The 13,838-nt window shown below is 59.5% G+C and overlaps 2 protein-coding genes across 4 annotated transcripts; one reads left to right on the top strand and one right to left on the bottom strand.

Annotated features, from left to right (window-relative positions):
- Positions 1–4,465: 4,465 nt before the first annotated feature.
- Positions 4,466–6,596, top strand: CUTA (cutA divalent cation tolerance homolog; the record flags this gene model as incomplete). Its single annotated transcript, XM_083602577.1, is given in 7 exon segments — positions 4,466–4,513; positions 4,516–4,557; positions 4,993–5,150; positions 5,293–5,352; positions 5,881–5,926; positions 6,246–6,295; positions 6,397–6,596. Coding segments are annotated over 7 exon segments (504 nt in total). The 3' UTR covers positions 6,497–6,596.
- Positions 6,597–7,330: 734 nt separating this feature from the next.
- On the bottom strand, positions 7,331–13,703 carry PHF1 (PHD finger protein 1). Of its 3 annotated transcripts, none has more exons than XM_083601316.1 (15): positions 13,573–13,703; positions 12,559–12,816; positions 12,392–12,473; positions 11,857–11,952; positions 11,668–11,753; positions 11,341–11,489; positions 11,100–11,195; positions 10,945–11,013; positions 9,977–10,100; positions 9,629–9,696; positions 9,400–9,531; positions 9,063–9,282; positions 8,867–8,970; positions 8,716–8,775; positions 7,331–8,085 (listed from the first exon to the last, which is right to left on the bottom strand). In XM_083601316.1, the coding sequence occupies exons 2-15, from the start codon at positions 12,799–12,801 to the stop codon at positions 7,761–7,763; spliced, it is 1,854 nt and encodes a 617-aa protein (XP_083457442.1). In that variant the 5' UTR covers positions 12,802–12,816; positions 13,573–13,703; the 3' UTR covers positions 7,331–7,760. The 3 variants fall into 3 exon arrangements, with proteins under 3 accessions (XP_083457442.1, XP_083457441.1, XP_083457443.1); XM_083601315.1 differs by having other exon boundaries at positions 13,508–13,656; XM_083601317.1 differs by lacking the exon at positions 13,573–13,703 and adding an exon at positions 12,972–13,108.
- Positions 13,704–13,838: the final 135 nt, after the last annotated feature.

Below are 13,838 nucleotides of genomic sequence, written 5' to 3'. Positions count from 1 at the left end.
TAAGACTAGGGCCTACAGGATTTAACCTCCTTCTGCAGGGCCTGTAAGACAGAGCTATTCCGCCTGACTTTCAATTTGAACTTAGCCTGATCTTTTATTCCCCTTCCCTCCCCCTCCCCGTTTTATGAAGATTACCCGCTCTGGGATCCCACAGCTAATTCTCCCCTGGTCTCCTTGCTGGCCCAAATAGGACTAATTCAGCCAGCTAGCCCTGGTGATCATCTAATGTTTAGTGGATGGATTTTTCCCTAAATTGATTTTAGAATTTAGAATTTATTGTTATTCATGCTTTTATACTGTATTTTATGCTGTTTTTTCTTGTATCACAATTAAGTGTTTTAAATTTGTTGTTAGCCACCCTGAACCGGGAAGGTTGGGGTATAAATAACAATTTATTATTGTTATTATTATTTTAGGGGCACCGTGAAAATGAATAAAAATAATATTGATTTGATCTTGAAAGAAAATGACAGTCAAGTATTAGGAGATAATTGGCAAGGCGGGGTGAGAGATTTCGACTGTCTAGGGGCCCCCACAGTATTTAATCCAACACTGCCTGCAAGGAGCAGAGGCCCCCTCCTCCCTGCAAAGCTGCCCCCCCGCAAAAAGCTCGAATGTAAAAGGATGAAGAGGTAAAAGCAGTGATGATACAGTGAGCAAAGGATGTAGGTTATAACTTACCAATTAAATTACGGCAGACGTTGTGGAAAGAGGATTTAAAATTTACGGCTTGTTGTGCATCGAAGGAAAACTACATGAAAATTATGTACCGTTGGTATTTGACTCCAGTAAAGTTGGCAAAAATGTTCAAAAATACATCTCACTTATGTGGGAAATGTAAGGATAGGGAGGGTACCTTTTACCATATGTGGTGGTCATGTAAGGTAGTAAAGGTGAAATATACTCGGAGTCGAGTGTAAATTTCATGCTCTTTATTTATCTCATAGTAGCAATGAATTAAACTTTTCCCCAAATGTCTAGCTGTATATACATTATTTACACAATGGGCCCCACGTGATTGGCTAATTCGGGGCTGCTCCTGCAGGCCAATCAGGTCACTGATTCACTTCCACCTGGATCTGGATTGGGTGGCTCCTGCGGACCAATCAGACTGCTGCATTCTGGATCCTATTGATCTAGGATTCAGCTCAGTACAGAACACCAGGGCTTCTGGGAAATGATATATAATGAATTGGGAAAACAAACCCCAGAAATCTTCTTACTAGGTTTAACAGGAGAAGAAATACGAAGAGACCTAAAAAGACTGTTTCTGTATGCGACAACAGCTGCAAAAATGTTGTCAGCCCAGATGTGGAAGGAAGAGAAGGTCCCAACAAAAGAGCGGATTACCAAAACAATGGACGATGCCGAATGCTAAAGATGACCCGGAAGATCAGGCACCAAGATGACAAAAAAATTAATCAAGAATGAGAAAAAAATTGCAGAAGACCTTAGAAACCACTGCAGTTACTTAGAAACATGCAGGATTGATTTAACATTTATGAAGTAAAATGAACCAAAGTAGTAAATAAGGAGGTGAAATAGAATGGATAAATATGCAAGAAAAGAGGGTAGAATATGGAAACCAGGGCGGACGGGGGGGAAGTCCAGGGGGTTTGTATAACCCCAGTACTGTATATATGAAAAATGTTTGGAGTGTATGGAAATAATGTTAATATAAAAAAGGGGGGAGTAAAATTAAAAAGCTCGAATGGCCACTGAAGAAAAGGAGAATTGGGGGAAGCTTTCCTTACAGTGGAGGAATGAATGCAAGAGGATGGATGGGGTGCTGGGATGGGGTGTCCTCTTTCAATCCTGCGCCCCCCCTTCCAAGGGTCCCCTGGCAAGAGGAAGGGAGAAGGGGGGGCAATGTGTCCTGAGTTCTCACATCTCCAGTGAAAGTATCCAAGATATGGAATAGCATAACATCAAACATGGAGAACTTCCCTAGACAGGGCTGCCTTCAGATGTCTTCTAAAAGTTGTACAGTGGTACCTTGGTGCTCAAACTTCATCCGTTCCGGAACTCCGTTCCAAAACCAAAGCGTTTCAAATCCAAGGTGTGCTTTCCCATAGAAAGGAATGCAAAATGGATTAATCTATTCCAGACTTTTTAAAACAACCCCTAAAACATCGATTTAACATGAATTTTACTATCTAACGAGATCGTTGATCCATAAAATGAAAGTAATATTCAATGCAAAAAGGTTAAGGTAGAGGGACCGCTGACCATTAGGTCCAGTCGTGGCCGACTCTGGGGTTGTGGCACTTATGTCACTTTATTGGCCGAGGGAGCCGGCATACAGCGGGGATTCGAACCGCCGACCTTCTGATCGGCAAGTCCTAGGCTCTGTGGTGTAACCCACAGTGCCACCCGCGTCTCAATAATCAATGTACTGTACCATAAAATAAATAAGACAGTATTTTAGATGATAAAAATTAAAATCATTTTTCTTTCTTACCTGCACTGATGATAGTAATTGTTTGGATGGGGGGCTTTTATCCATTTCCGCAGGCACACAATCAAACCCAGTAGCTAAACTGGGTTCCACACTGTCACAAAAACAAATTAACTGGAAAAGCCTCAAAAACAAAAACGCAAAAGCAATAGCAAAAGCAAGAGCACCAAATGCAGTAGTACCTTGGTTCTCGAACCTAATCCGTTCCAGAAGTCCGTTTGACTTATGAAATGTTTGAAAACCAAGGTGCAGCTTCTGATTGGTGCAGGTGCCCTGGAAACAATAGCCGACAGCCGCATCGGACATTCAGCTTCCAAAAAACGTTCAAAAACTGGAATACTTACTTCTGGGTTTTCAGTGTTTGGGAACCAAGACGTTTGAGAACTGTAGTGTAATTTATCTCCTTGACATCTGATTATTATTATTTTTCCCTGATGGGGTATCCAAGAGCCTGCATAGAGTCCTTATGTAGGTTCTCTAAGAGAAAATAACAGAGGCCAACCAGAGAATATTGAAAAGCAAAGCAGCTAGTAAGCCTGATCTTTATTAAACTGTTGCAACAGGGTCCCCCATTCCCCTTATATAGACTTTTGAAGTTGCCCACCCTATATAGCCAGAGACCCCCCTCCAAAAAAAAAATCATACATAGATTACAGAAGGAGACAGTCTCCAGCAGAAATCCTGCCTGGCAGGATACCTGACAACGGTCACTGATTGCTTTACCTGGGCAGCCTGGCCATTCTTTTGTGATGGTTAATACTTTAGTTCCTGAATCCAGGTCACAGGCTCACTCTGTTCATACACAAATATGCCCTAAAGACAGGATTTGTAAGCGAAAAAGAATATTTGAGGTTACAGGAAGAGTAAAAATGGATTCAGGATTGCTCCCCTGTACTATTTCAGACACGTGATTTATATACTTATGTGTTTGCCTTGTAAATTTATGAACATTTATTGCTTATATACAAGACCTTAGAATTCCTATAACACCCTGTTCCAATATATGAAATAACATAACATCAAACCAGAGCCGGATTTAGGTTTGATGAGGCCCTAAGCTCCTGAAGGTCGTGGGGCCCTTTATATGTCCAGCTGTCCTTTGTCGATGGGATGCAGGTGGTGCTGTGGGTTAAACCACAGAGCCTAGGACTTGCCGATCAGAAGGTCGGCGGTTCAAATCCCTGCGGCGGGGTGAGCTCCCGTTGCTCGGTCCCTACTCCTGCCGACCTAGCAGTTCGAAAGCACGTCAAAGTGCAAGTAGATAATTAGGTACTGCTCTGGCGGGAAGGTAAACGGCGTTTCCATGCGCTGCTCTGGTTCGCCAGAAGCGGCTTCGTCATGCTGGCCACATGACCCGGAAGCTGTACACCGGCTCCCTTGGCCAGTAAAGCGAGATGAGCGCCGCAACCCCAGAGTCGGCCACGACTGGACCTAACGGTCAGGGGTCCCTTTACCTTTACCTAAGCTCCTGAAGGTTGTGGGGCCCTTGATATGTCCAGCTGTCCTTTGTCAACAACAAACTGTCACTGTTTTGTGTTGAATATATGCTATATGCTAATTTATGGACCTAAGAGGTATCTTAAAGCCATTTGCACATAACAAATTAGGAGCTGACGCAGCACAAAACACTGTTGCTGTACGTAGTTTTTATTTTATTTGTTTTTTATCTTATATTTTGGAAATGTGCCTCGTTTGCCCCCCCCTTTGGTCTTTTAGGGGGCCCATGAGAGTGGGGCCCTAAGCTATAAGTATTTATCTCCTTGACCTCGAATTATTATGAAAAATGAGGCCCCTCTGCCCCCCCCATTCCTTTCCAGCAGCTTCTGCGGCCTTGAAAGGTCAGAGCAGAACCATAATAATGTTTTTTTTGTGGGGGGGGCAGCCGCATTTGGGGCGACGCTGGAAGACCTCCCAGGCCGGCCGCGCAGGAGACAGGGCAAAGGGAGGACCGGACTGGGCATGCGCGCGCTTCACCGGCCGCATTCCCACCTGGCGGATGCGTCGAAAATGACGTTCGTGGGCGGGGCGATGACGTCAGAGGGCCGGGCGAGAGCGGGGCGGGGCTCGTGCTCACGTGGTGCGGACGCGACGGAGTGCAGGTAGGGGGAGAGAGAGCCGGGGGGCCCCCTAACCCACTGCAAGCAGCCCCCCAACCCTGATCCGCGCCCCCTTCTCTGCAGGCGGGAGTTCCACCGGTGAAGGCGGCGGCGGGACGCGGCCCCGGTTGAGTGGCTGCCTGCGCCCCCGGGAAAGGGGCGGGGGCGGGGTCCAGGCACGTCCCTCGAGGGGAGGGCTCGGGGAGACCCCCTTGCGCCCCCCCCCCGCCCCCATGCCAGGCCGGAGCAGCCGAGCGCAGATGGCCCGAGGCGCCTGCTGTGTAAGTAGCTGGAGTGGGGCCCCCCAGACACCCCATGCCCCCCATCGCCGCCTTCTAGGGGGCAGAAAGCCGGCCTGGCTGGGGGGCTGCTGTCTGGCTCAGTGCACGCCTGGGGGGTAATGGGGTCCCTGCCAAGCCCCCCACTTTCCTCCCCCAGGTCCTTCTGCTGGCACTGCTGATGCTCCCTCTGCTGCGCACGGCCTGCCAGCTCTTCTCCTCCATGGCCGCCTCCGCCGGGGGCCCCTACGTCCCCGGGACCCTCTCGGCCGCCTTCGTCACTTGCCCCAACCAGACCGTCGCCAAGGAGATTGCCAGGTGAGCCCCGCCTGGGGGGTTGGGATGGATGACCCCCGGGGGTCCCTCTCTCATCTGCTGCCCCCCTCCTTCCGCCTTGGCGAGGGGGGGGCTCTGGCCGGCCCTGAGGGTCTCTCTCTCCCTCCGTCTGCTCACCCCGCAGGGCCGTCGTGGAGAAGAAGCTGGCAGCCTGCGTCAACATCGTCCCCCAGATCACCTCCATGTGAGTGAGGAGGGCCAACCTTCCGCCCAGCTCAGGCCTGGGCCAAGGTGGGGCTGCGGGGCGGCAGAGCACCCCAGAGAAGGGGGGCAGGGGTACACCACCCACCCACCTCCCCAAACCCAGGCTGAGGGTTGGGGCTGGACTAGATGGCCCCTGGGGTCCCTTCCAGGATTTTGGGGGTTTCCTTCCTGTGCAATTTCATTTCGTTATTATATTTACATACATTTTTATTATTATATACATTTCAATTATTCCCACCAGGAGCTCTGCAAGGGGGTGGGGCTGGGCCCGGACCGGCAAAAGGGCTCCCCCCCTTCCTGGGGGGCATCACAAGCCACACCCTCTTTTTATTTCATCACATCTCTGCATGGCCCACCCTTCCTTCCTGGGTGCCATATGTGGTTCTGCTGCCCCTCACAACGGCCCTGTGAGGCAGGCCACGGCCAAGAAGGGGCTCCCAAGCTCCCTCGCCTGATGCTCTAACCACTGCCCCACTGCTGCCTCCCCATCTCTCCGTCTCTCTTGCAGCTACGAGTGGAAGGGCAAGATTGAGGAGGACTCGGAGGTGCTGCTGGTGAGTCCCTCGGCCCCCTCCTGCCCCCCTCCCTATAGGTCCACAGAGGCGAGGGGGAAAGCGGCCTCCAAACGCCCAGCTGCACCGCCTGGTCCCTGGACTGCTCCACTGTGCTGGGGGGCAGGGCAGCCACCCATTAAGGAGGTGCTGTGTTGGGCACCTGGGAGGGATTTCTGGCTTGGCGCCCCCCCAGGCCAGGAGGGGGTAGAAGCAGCCCAGAATACGTTGGGAGGCTGCTCAGAGCATCCCCTCTAACCATTGGGCGACACTTCCAGTCGATGAACACTTTGCATTCAGATCATGCCTCTCCCCCCAACAGATGATCAAGACGCGCAGCTCTCGTGCCTCGGCCCTCGCAGAGTTTGTCCGGTGAGTCGCCTGGGGGTGAGGATGGCTGGGGGGGGACACACATTGAAGGACCCCCACTCCAGCCCCGCTGTGAGGTGACGCCCCCTTTTCTGCCCCTGCAGGTCGGTGCACCCTTACGAAGTGGCAGAGGTGATCGCTGTCCCCATCCAACAGGGGAACCCTCCCTACCTGCAGTGGGTCGAGGAGACTGTCCCAGAGTGAAGCGGAGGGGCTGGGGGGCGCCCCACGGCCAAGAAGGTGGTTTTAGGAGGAGAGCAGAAATAAACACCTCTCCGCCCCTGCCTGGTGGGGAGAGAGCCAAGGTGGTGTGGTCTGAATCTGTCCCGGGGGCAGGAGGTGGGGGTCCGGGGAGGGGTCTCTGCCAGGCAGGCTTCGGCCTGCAAACTGCCCTGATCTCTTGAAACTGGACCCGCGAAGCAGCTGCGCCAAGATCAGGTTTCGGGAATGATGCGACGTCCCTCTTCTGCCGGCCCCCCTAAATGGGCCCTTGTCCAGCCCCAGGCAGGGCTCCCCACCCCACAGCCAGCCAGGCGGGCTCCGAAAGGCAGCCGTTCCTCAAGCAGCCGAGTTAACCTGCGGAACTCCCTCCCCCTGGAGCCTGTGATGGCGGGCACGCTCCGCCTCCCCGGTCGGTGGCAGCCAATTCTTCCGATCGCCAGTTGCTGGAAAACCCAGGAGGAGCAAGTTCTTCTTGTGCCCGGATCATAGAAGCGTGGGCTGGCAGAGCTGGCAGGGAGCCTGGGGGTCATCTAGCCCAACCCCCTGCAATGCCCCAGCGCGGGGCTTGAACCCGCAACCCTGAGATTCAGAGCCTCGTCCTCTCCTGACCCAGCCACCCCAGCAGTCCTGCCTGTGGGCTGCCTTTGGCCTGCCAATGGAGCCTCCAGGCCCAGCAGCAGTCTATCTCGAGTCCTTGGGGTTTTTGGCCAGGAGGCTGGGCTGGACGGGCCTGATCCGGCAGGTGCTTCTGATGCTTTTAGGTGGGGATTTGGGGGGGGGGTCTTGGGCCCCAGGAAGCAGCTGCAGGCGGCAAAGTCTTGCCCAGAAGCTCTTTTATTCGGAAGTGTTTTGTACAACAGTCAGTCTAGCAGCAGCAGAGGCAGTACTACAGGCGCAAGGGGGGCTGTGTGTGTTTGGGGGGCAGCCGAGGGGGGGCGCTCTCTCTCTCTCCCACTCAGGCCTCTTTAAATAATACCTTTAACCAACAAACAGTAAAAAAATAAGCAGGACTCAAACTCTTTTTGGGGTCCAAGATGACGATATGGGGGGGGGTGGGGAGCAGCGGCAGCAGCAAATAGAAGAAACTTGGGGGTCTCCTGCCCCCCCAAAAGCAAGAAACTGCACAGTCCACATTCCTCAAGCGGGTAGGGGGAGCCGCCCCACGGCCTGCCCCCCAGAATTGCACTTGTTGCTCTCTCCTTGGCCAGGCACATTGGGGGCCCCTCTGGGTCCCGCTTTGGGGCCCCTAAAACATGCTGCCCCCCTCCCACTCCACCAGGTACTGCACGGTGCCCTCGGTGGTGACGCGGCGAGCCAGGATGCGCACCGCCTCCCCCCGCGCCAGCCGCCCCATGGGTCCAAAGTAGCCCGAGCTGGTGGGGCCGCCGGGAGCCACGCAGAGGGCCGAGGGGGCCGGGGCAGCCTGCGGGGGCCGCTTGGGGGCCGGCGGCGCGGAGTGGCGGCGAAGGAGTGCCCGGGGGGCGGGGCCGTCATCCGCCGGAGATCGCTCTGGGCTGCCCCGCTCCGCAGGGGCGGCGTCACCGGGGTCGAGGGGGGCTCCGCTGCTGGTGCTGCAGAAGGAAAGGGGGGTCACTTGCTGCAGCCAAAGTCACCCCGAACCTCAGCTTGCCCCCCGCTTGCCCTGGACGGCCAGCGCTACAACTCCCAGCAGCGTATGCAGTGCAGGAAACAGGAGCTCGAGGGTCCCGGATAGACAGCCATCCAATCTCTGGGGAAGGAGAGGCACCCCCTCTCTCCTCCTGCCTCCCGTTGCCTCCTCACAACAACCTTGTGAGGTAGGCTAGAGGAATGATAGCTGACTTCCAGGCCGCCTGGTCCGCTGCGTGGCTGAGTGGGGATTTGAACCCTGGTCTCTCCCAGGTCCTAGTCCAATGCTCCAACTGGAGGAGGGTGGGGCTCACAGGGGCCGCCCTGACCTGGCAGAGGGGGCACCTTGTCTGACGGCAAGGGGGTGGACCGGATGATCCTTGGCGTTCCCTCCCATCCAATCCAGGGTCAAACAGCCATTCATGAGGCCGCTCACCCCACAGGCTGGAGAGCTGCCTCTTGGGGGTTTTGGGCTGGCGGGGGCAGGGGGCTGTGCTGGACCGGGCTTCCCCTAGAGTGGTGGGGGGGGGGCCAGTGAAGCCCCCCCCCCGAGGAAGGTGGGGCGCACCCCTCCCTCCCTCCGTCCTCCTCACCTCAAGGTCCCTGCAGTGTTGGCCGAGGGATGGAAGGAGGCGAACATCCGGATCGGGGCGCTGCAGGATGGGGGAGAGAGAGGCAGGCCGTCAGCGTGGGGCGCGGAACGCCTCCCCCCCCGCCGTGGGTCTGCCTTGCTTGCCCCCTCACCTGTCCTGGCAGCGGGCGTCGGTGCGGCGGAAGTTGTAGGAGCTGGAAGTGCCGCCGTAGCCGCCGTAGCTCTGGTTAGCGCTGACTGGGTGCTGCACCACCTCCTGGGGGCGGAGAGAGGGGAGGGGGGCTCTTGAGAGGGACGCAGCACGGCCCCCCCGGTCCCCCACCCCGCCCTTCCTGGCCCCCGGCCTACCTGAGTGAGGGCCCTCTCCAGGCGCTCCCTCTCCCGGGTGCTCCGCTGCTGCTGCTGCTGCTGCTGCTGCTCCTGCTGCTGTGCCCACTGCCCCCCGCTGCCACTCGGGGCCGGCGGCTGCCCCTTGCGCCGGCGCTGTGGCTGCTGCCGCGGCTGCCCCCGCCGCCCGGCCCTCGGGCGCTCCGGCCCCTTCCCACGCCTGCCCTGCCCTGAAAGGAAGCTGTAAGAGACCCTCCTTATCTGCACGGCACGGAGGGGGGTGCCGGAGGAGCAAAGGCGGGGGGAGGCCGCTGCCCCCTTTCCCACCCCCTTGGGGTGGGGGAGACCCCTGGCTCACCTGCTGCCTGCGATGAAGGGGGTCCTGGGCGTGTCCCCGGAGCCGTCGGCCCCCTGGGGGGCGGGTGGGGGAACGCGGCAGTGCAGCCCAAAGAGGCCCTTGCGCTTCTTGATCTCCTTCCCGGAGATGAACCTGCAGAGGAGGCGGCTGTGATGGGGCGGCTCTTGAACCCGGCACCAGCAGCCCCCCCGGGGTCCCACGGCCCACGCCAGGCCTGCCACCCCCTCACCTGTCCTTGTGTCCCGTCAGGGCGTTCAGCAGCTGGCTGTAGCGCTCTCCCTTCGGGGTGTCCGAGAGCTGTGGGGAAAGGGGCAGCGTCAGACCCCCGCCACCCGCAGGCCAGGGTGCCCCGCCCTGAGGCTCCTCCTTCATGGGGGGCGGATCCTGCCTCCTGGCCCACACTGCCAATCCCCAACATTAAAGGGATCCTAGACTTTTACCGGGTCCCATCCCCTGCAATTCAAGAATGTATTGCCCCGCATGGGACTCGACCCACAAGCCTGAGATTCAGAGTCTTGTCCCCCCCCCCGCTCTTCTCCTCCCGCCCCCAGGATCCCTTACCCCACGGGCCTCTCACCTCGCCCAGCAGGAGGCTGTCCCAGTTCTCGCTGGCGAAGGGCAGGATCTCGCGCTCAAAGTCAAAGTACTTCTTCTTGCAGCAGATGCTGAGGTGGTAGAGGATGAGGTGGGCCACGTCCACCCTGCGGGGGGGGCAGGCGGGAATCCCTCAGCGCAGCCAGCGCAGCCCCCCACCCTCCCGGCCCCCCACGCCCTCCCGGTGCCTCCTGGCCCTTCAGGTGGCGGCTTCCTTCGCTCTGGCGCCAAAACCTCCTTCCCCGTTCTGCTCTCTCTTTGTTTCTAGATCAGCTGCTTAATTCGGATGGACTTATTCTAAGTTACCAAGCCTGTCCCAATTATCCCAAGTGGTGTATTTGGAAATCAAGTGATAAGCAGGAGGCTGTTAATTAAAGGCCCAAGTGGATCAGGATACACTCAAGATGTGGGTGGTTGTCTTTTAAGGACCCACCTTCCTTTGGCTCTCTTTAAACTGCTTTTATATGGAATGACAGTTGGCAGGGACCCCGAGGGTCATAGAATCATAGAGTTGGAAGAGACCACAAGGGCCATCGAGTCCAACCCCCTGCCAAGCAGGAAACACCATCAGAGCACTCCTGACATATGGTTGTCAAGCCTCTGCTTAAAGACCTCCAAAGAAGGAGACTCCACCACACTCCTTGGCAGCAAATTCCACTGTCAAACAGCTCTTACTGTCAGGAAGTTCTTCCTAATGTTTAGGTGGAATCTTCTTTCTTGTAGTTTGGAACCATTGCTCCGTGTCCGCTTCTCTGGAGCAGCAGAAAACAACCTTTCTCCCTCCTCTAGTCATCTAGTCCAACCCCCCAAGATGCAGGGACCTCCTGCCCAACGGGGGGCTCGATCCCGTGACCGAGTCTGGGCTGGGGCCAGGCAGGCCTCCCTGGGGCCAGGCCGCTGCATTGCTTTCTTGTGCTTATGCCCCACTGCCGCCCCAAAGCGCCCCCTCACCATCTCAGGGGGAGACGCCGGACGCTCTCTGGGCCTCCCGTGCAGACGCAGCACTCAAAGACGTAGAACCTGCCGGGTGGAGCCGGGGGGGGTCAGTCACAAGATGCCCTTGCCCTCTGACCCCCACCCTCCCCCTGCCCAGGACTGCCCCTCACCTGTCCCCGTAGAGCAGCGGTTTGCTCAGGCACTGGGTGCAGGCCTCGTGGAACCACTGGGCGCAGCAGCGGCACTGCAGCATCTTCAGGTTCCACCTGAGGCAGAGGAAGAGAGGGGGCCGGTCAGCTGAGCGCCCCCCAGCACACAGCCCCCTCCGCAGAGGGACACACGGGCGCCCCTTCCTCCTCCCCGCAAGCCCCCCTCGCCCGCCACCCCCCGGCCGGGAGGGGGCAGACTCACTCTCCGGGGCCCCCACAGTAGCAGTAGCACTGCTGGCGGTTGGCAAGGTGCTCGGCGTCCCACTCCAGGGCCTTCAGCTGGTAGGGCAACACCAGCTTCATGCCCAGCATGGCCTTGGCGTAGGGCCCCTTCTTGAGGGCGCCGCCCCGCTGCGGAAGGAGGAAAGCCGTGGGGCAGAGTCAGTGCATGGGGTGCAGAAGGGGGGCCCCACCCCAGGCAGGCTCTCGCTACCGCAGGCTGGTCTGCGGCAGAGGGAGAGCCGTGGGGCTGGGACAGAGGACCTCTGGGGGTCCCTTCCAGCTGTGGGGCAGAGAAGGCCACTCTTACCTTGGTGGCCACAGCAAAGACACACTGCCGGCACGTCCAGGCCCCATCGCTCAGCACCCGGGGCAGGTGGCATTCCTGGTGGTAGGCTGCGGGGGGGGGGGGGGAGATGAAGGAGGGTCATCAGTGGGGCAACGGGGGAGGGGGACGGGGCACCAGGGGCAGCTTGTGGGGCTCCTTTGGCGGACTTACCGTGGCTGCATTTCTCGCACCGCACCAGCCGGTTGTCTGGGCTCACGGCCTCCGAGTGGCACACGCAGCAGGACTGCTCCTCCCCTGGCACGGCCGCTAGGAGGAAAGGCAGGGGGGCGTGAGGGGCCAGTCCCCCCCCCCAAGGGCAGCTGGGTTCCTGCCCCAAGAGCCTCGGAAGCAAGATAGACTGCCTCTGGAGTTGGAGGCTCCATTGGGAAACAAGTGTCTGCTGGATGGGGCCAAAGGGGGTTCTCCTCTGATCCAGCCTCCCCTTCTCACCGTGGGCTGCCAGGGAACGCCCCCCCCAAAAGCGGCTTCCAGGAACCGGCATTCAGAACCATCCTGGTAGGAGCCACTGATATCTGGGCAGTGGGAAGGAGTTCCACAGGTGAACTCTGCACTGGGGTCATCCCTACAGAACAAGACGGGGTGGGGAGCCAGGCCTGCAGGGAGTGGAGACTGGGGGGCCCCCAAAGAGGAGGCCCAGGGTGGCGGGGGGGGGGGTGTTAGGGGGTGGGGGGCATCTCCCACTGACCTGGGTTGATGTCCTTCCAGAGCACAAGGAACTGGGAGTCGTCCTCAAACTGCACCAGGCACACCTGCCGGAGGGGGTCCACCTGCAGGGGGGAGGGGGGGTGAGCAGAGACCCCCAGCCGGGGGGGGGGACCCCCCTGACCCCCGAGGGGAGGGGCAGCCACTGACCTTCTTGATGGTGCCCAGGTAGAGGAGGCCGTCGGTCCAGCGCGCCAGGACATCCTGGCCCTCCCAGAAGCGGGGCCAGCCGGGAGGGGCTGCGCTGGGTCCCCCGGGCGCCGGCGGGGAGCAGGGCGAGGGGGGCGCCCCTCCGCTGCCGGCCGCCGGCCGCTTCCAGGGCCCCGAGGTCAGGCGGGCGCTCGTCCGGGTCAGCCGGGCCGAGGCGGGGGTGGCGGGAGGCTCACTCGCCATCACATTGCGCCCCACCTGCAGCGGGGGGGGGAGAGACGGGGGTCAGGCTCCGCCCGCAAAGGACCCCCGGAGTCCTGCCCCCCACCTGGGCGTGCGGGGGGCGCCCCCTTGCCGGCTCCGCTCTCGGGGTCCCTCTCGCCCGCGCCCCCTCGGCGGCCCCCGCCCCTTACCCGCGGGGGGTGGGGGTCCCTCCCCGGTGGGCCGGGGGTCTCAGGGGCGGCGGAGCGGGACCCTCTGCGGCTCCATCCTCCCGCGGAGCGCCAGTGACGCAGCAGCCGGAGCGGGGGGCCGCGAGGGGGGATGCCGAGGGCCGGGCGGCCGAGCCCCCCCAGCGCCCCCACCCGGACCCGGCACGCCCCCGCCGGCAGGGGGGCGAGGGAGGGGAAAGGACGCGGGGAGGGGGCGGCCCGCGTCTCCCCGCCCCCCAGCTCCCAGTTGGGCCCGTGGCAGCGCCTGGGGGTCCCCCCAATGCCAGGACCCCCGGCCCCCCTCCAAGGGGATCGCCCTGCTGCAGCGGGGCCCCCCTCCCTGGAATGGAAGAGGGGAGCTGGCCTGGGCCCTGTGTGCCCCCACCTGCTTCAGGCTCCGAACCCCCTTGGTGGGGGGCTGACCCCCCAGCTGAATTGGGGGGGAGAGAAAAGGGGGCCAGGGTCACTAGGGGTTATTCTTGAGATGGGGGGTCCCTCCCCTCCAGGCCCCGCCCCACCTGCGCAGAGGGGCAGGCGGGTGTTCAACTGGGGAAGCTGCTCCCTCTCGCGCAGGCGGCTGCACCTGTGGAATAGCTGCCTGTTGCTAAGGCGCGCTTCGCGGGCTCCCCTGGGGGGCCCCTCCTGTTTGTTTGTGTCTCTCTCTCTCTCTCTCTATACATTGATCTCTCTCCCCATAGATCTCCCTGGCCCCGCCCCTCCACAGGCCCCGCCCCTGCGGCGCAGGCCCCGCCCCCGCCAGCCCGCTTCCTGCGCGCCGCGGCCGTTGCCATGGAGGGGCGTGGCCGCCTGCGGCACGCACGCGCGCGCGCACTCCCGCTCGCCCTCCCG

The sequence above is a fragment of the Podarcis filfolensis genome, assembly GCF_964270895.1.
Source record: "Podarcis filfolensis genome assembly, chromosome: 2".
In the NCBI taxonomy this organism is placed as follows: Eukaryota; Metazoa; Chordata; class Lepidosauria; order Squamata; family Lacertidae; genus Podarcis; species Podarcis filfolensis.
This window is presented reverse-complemented; position numbering and strand designations above follow the sequence as displayed.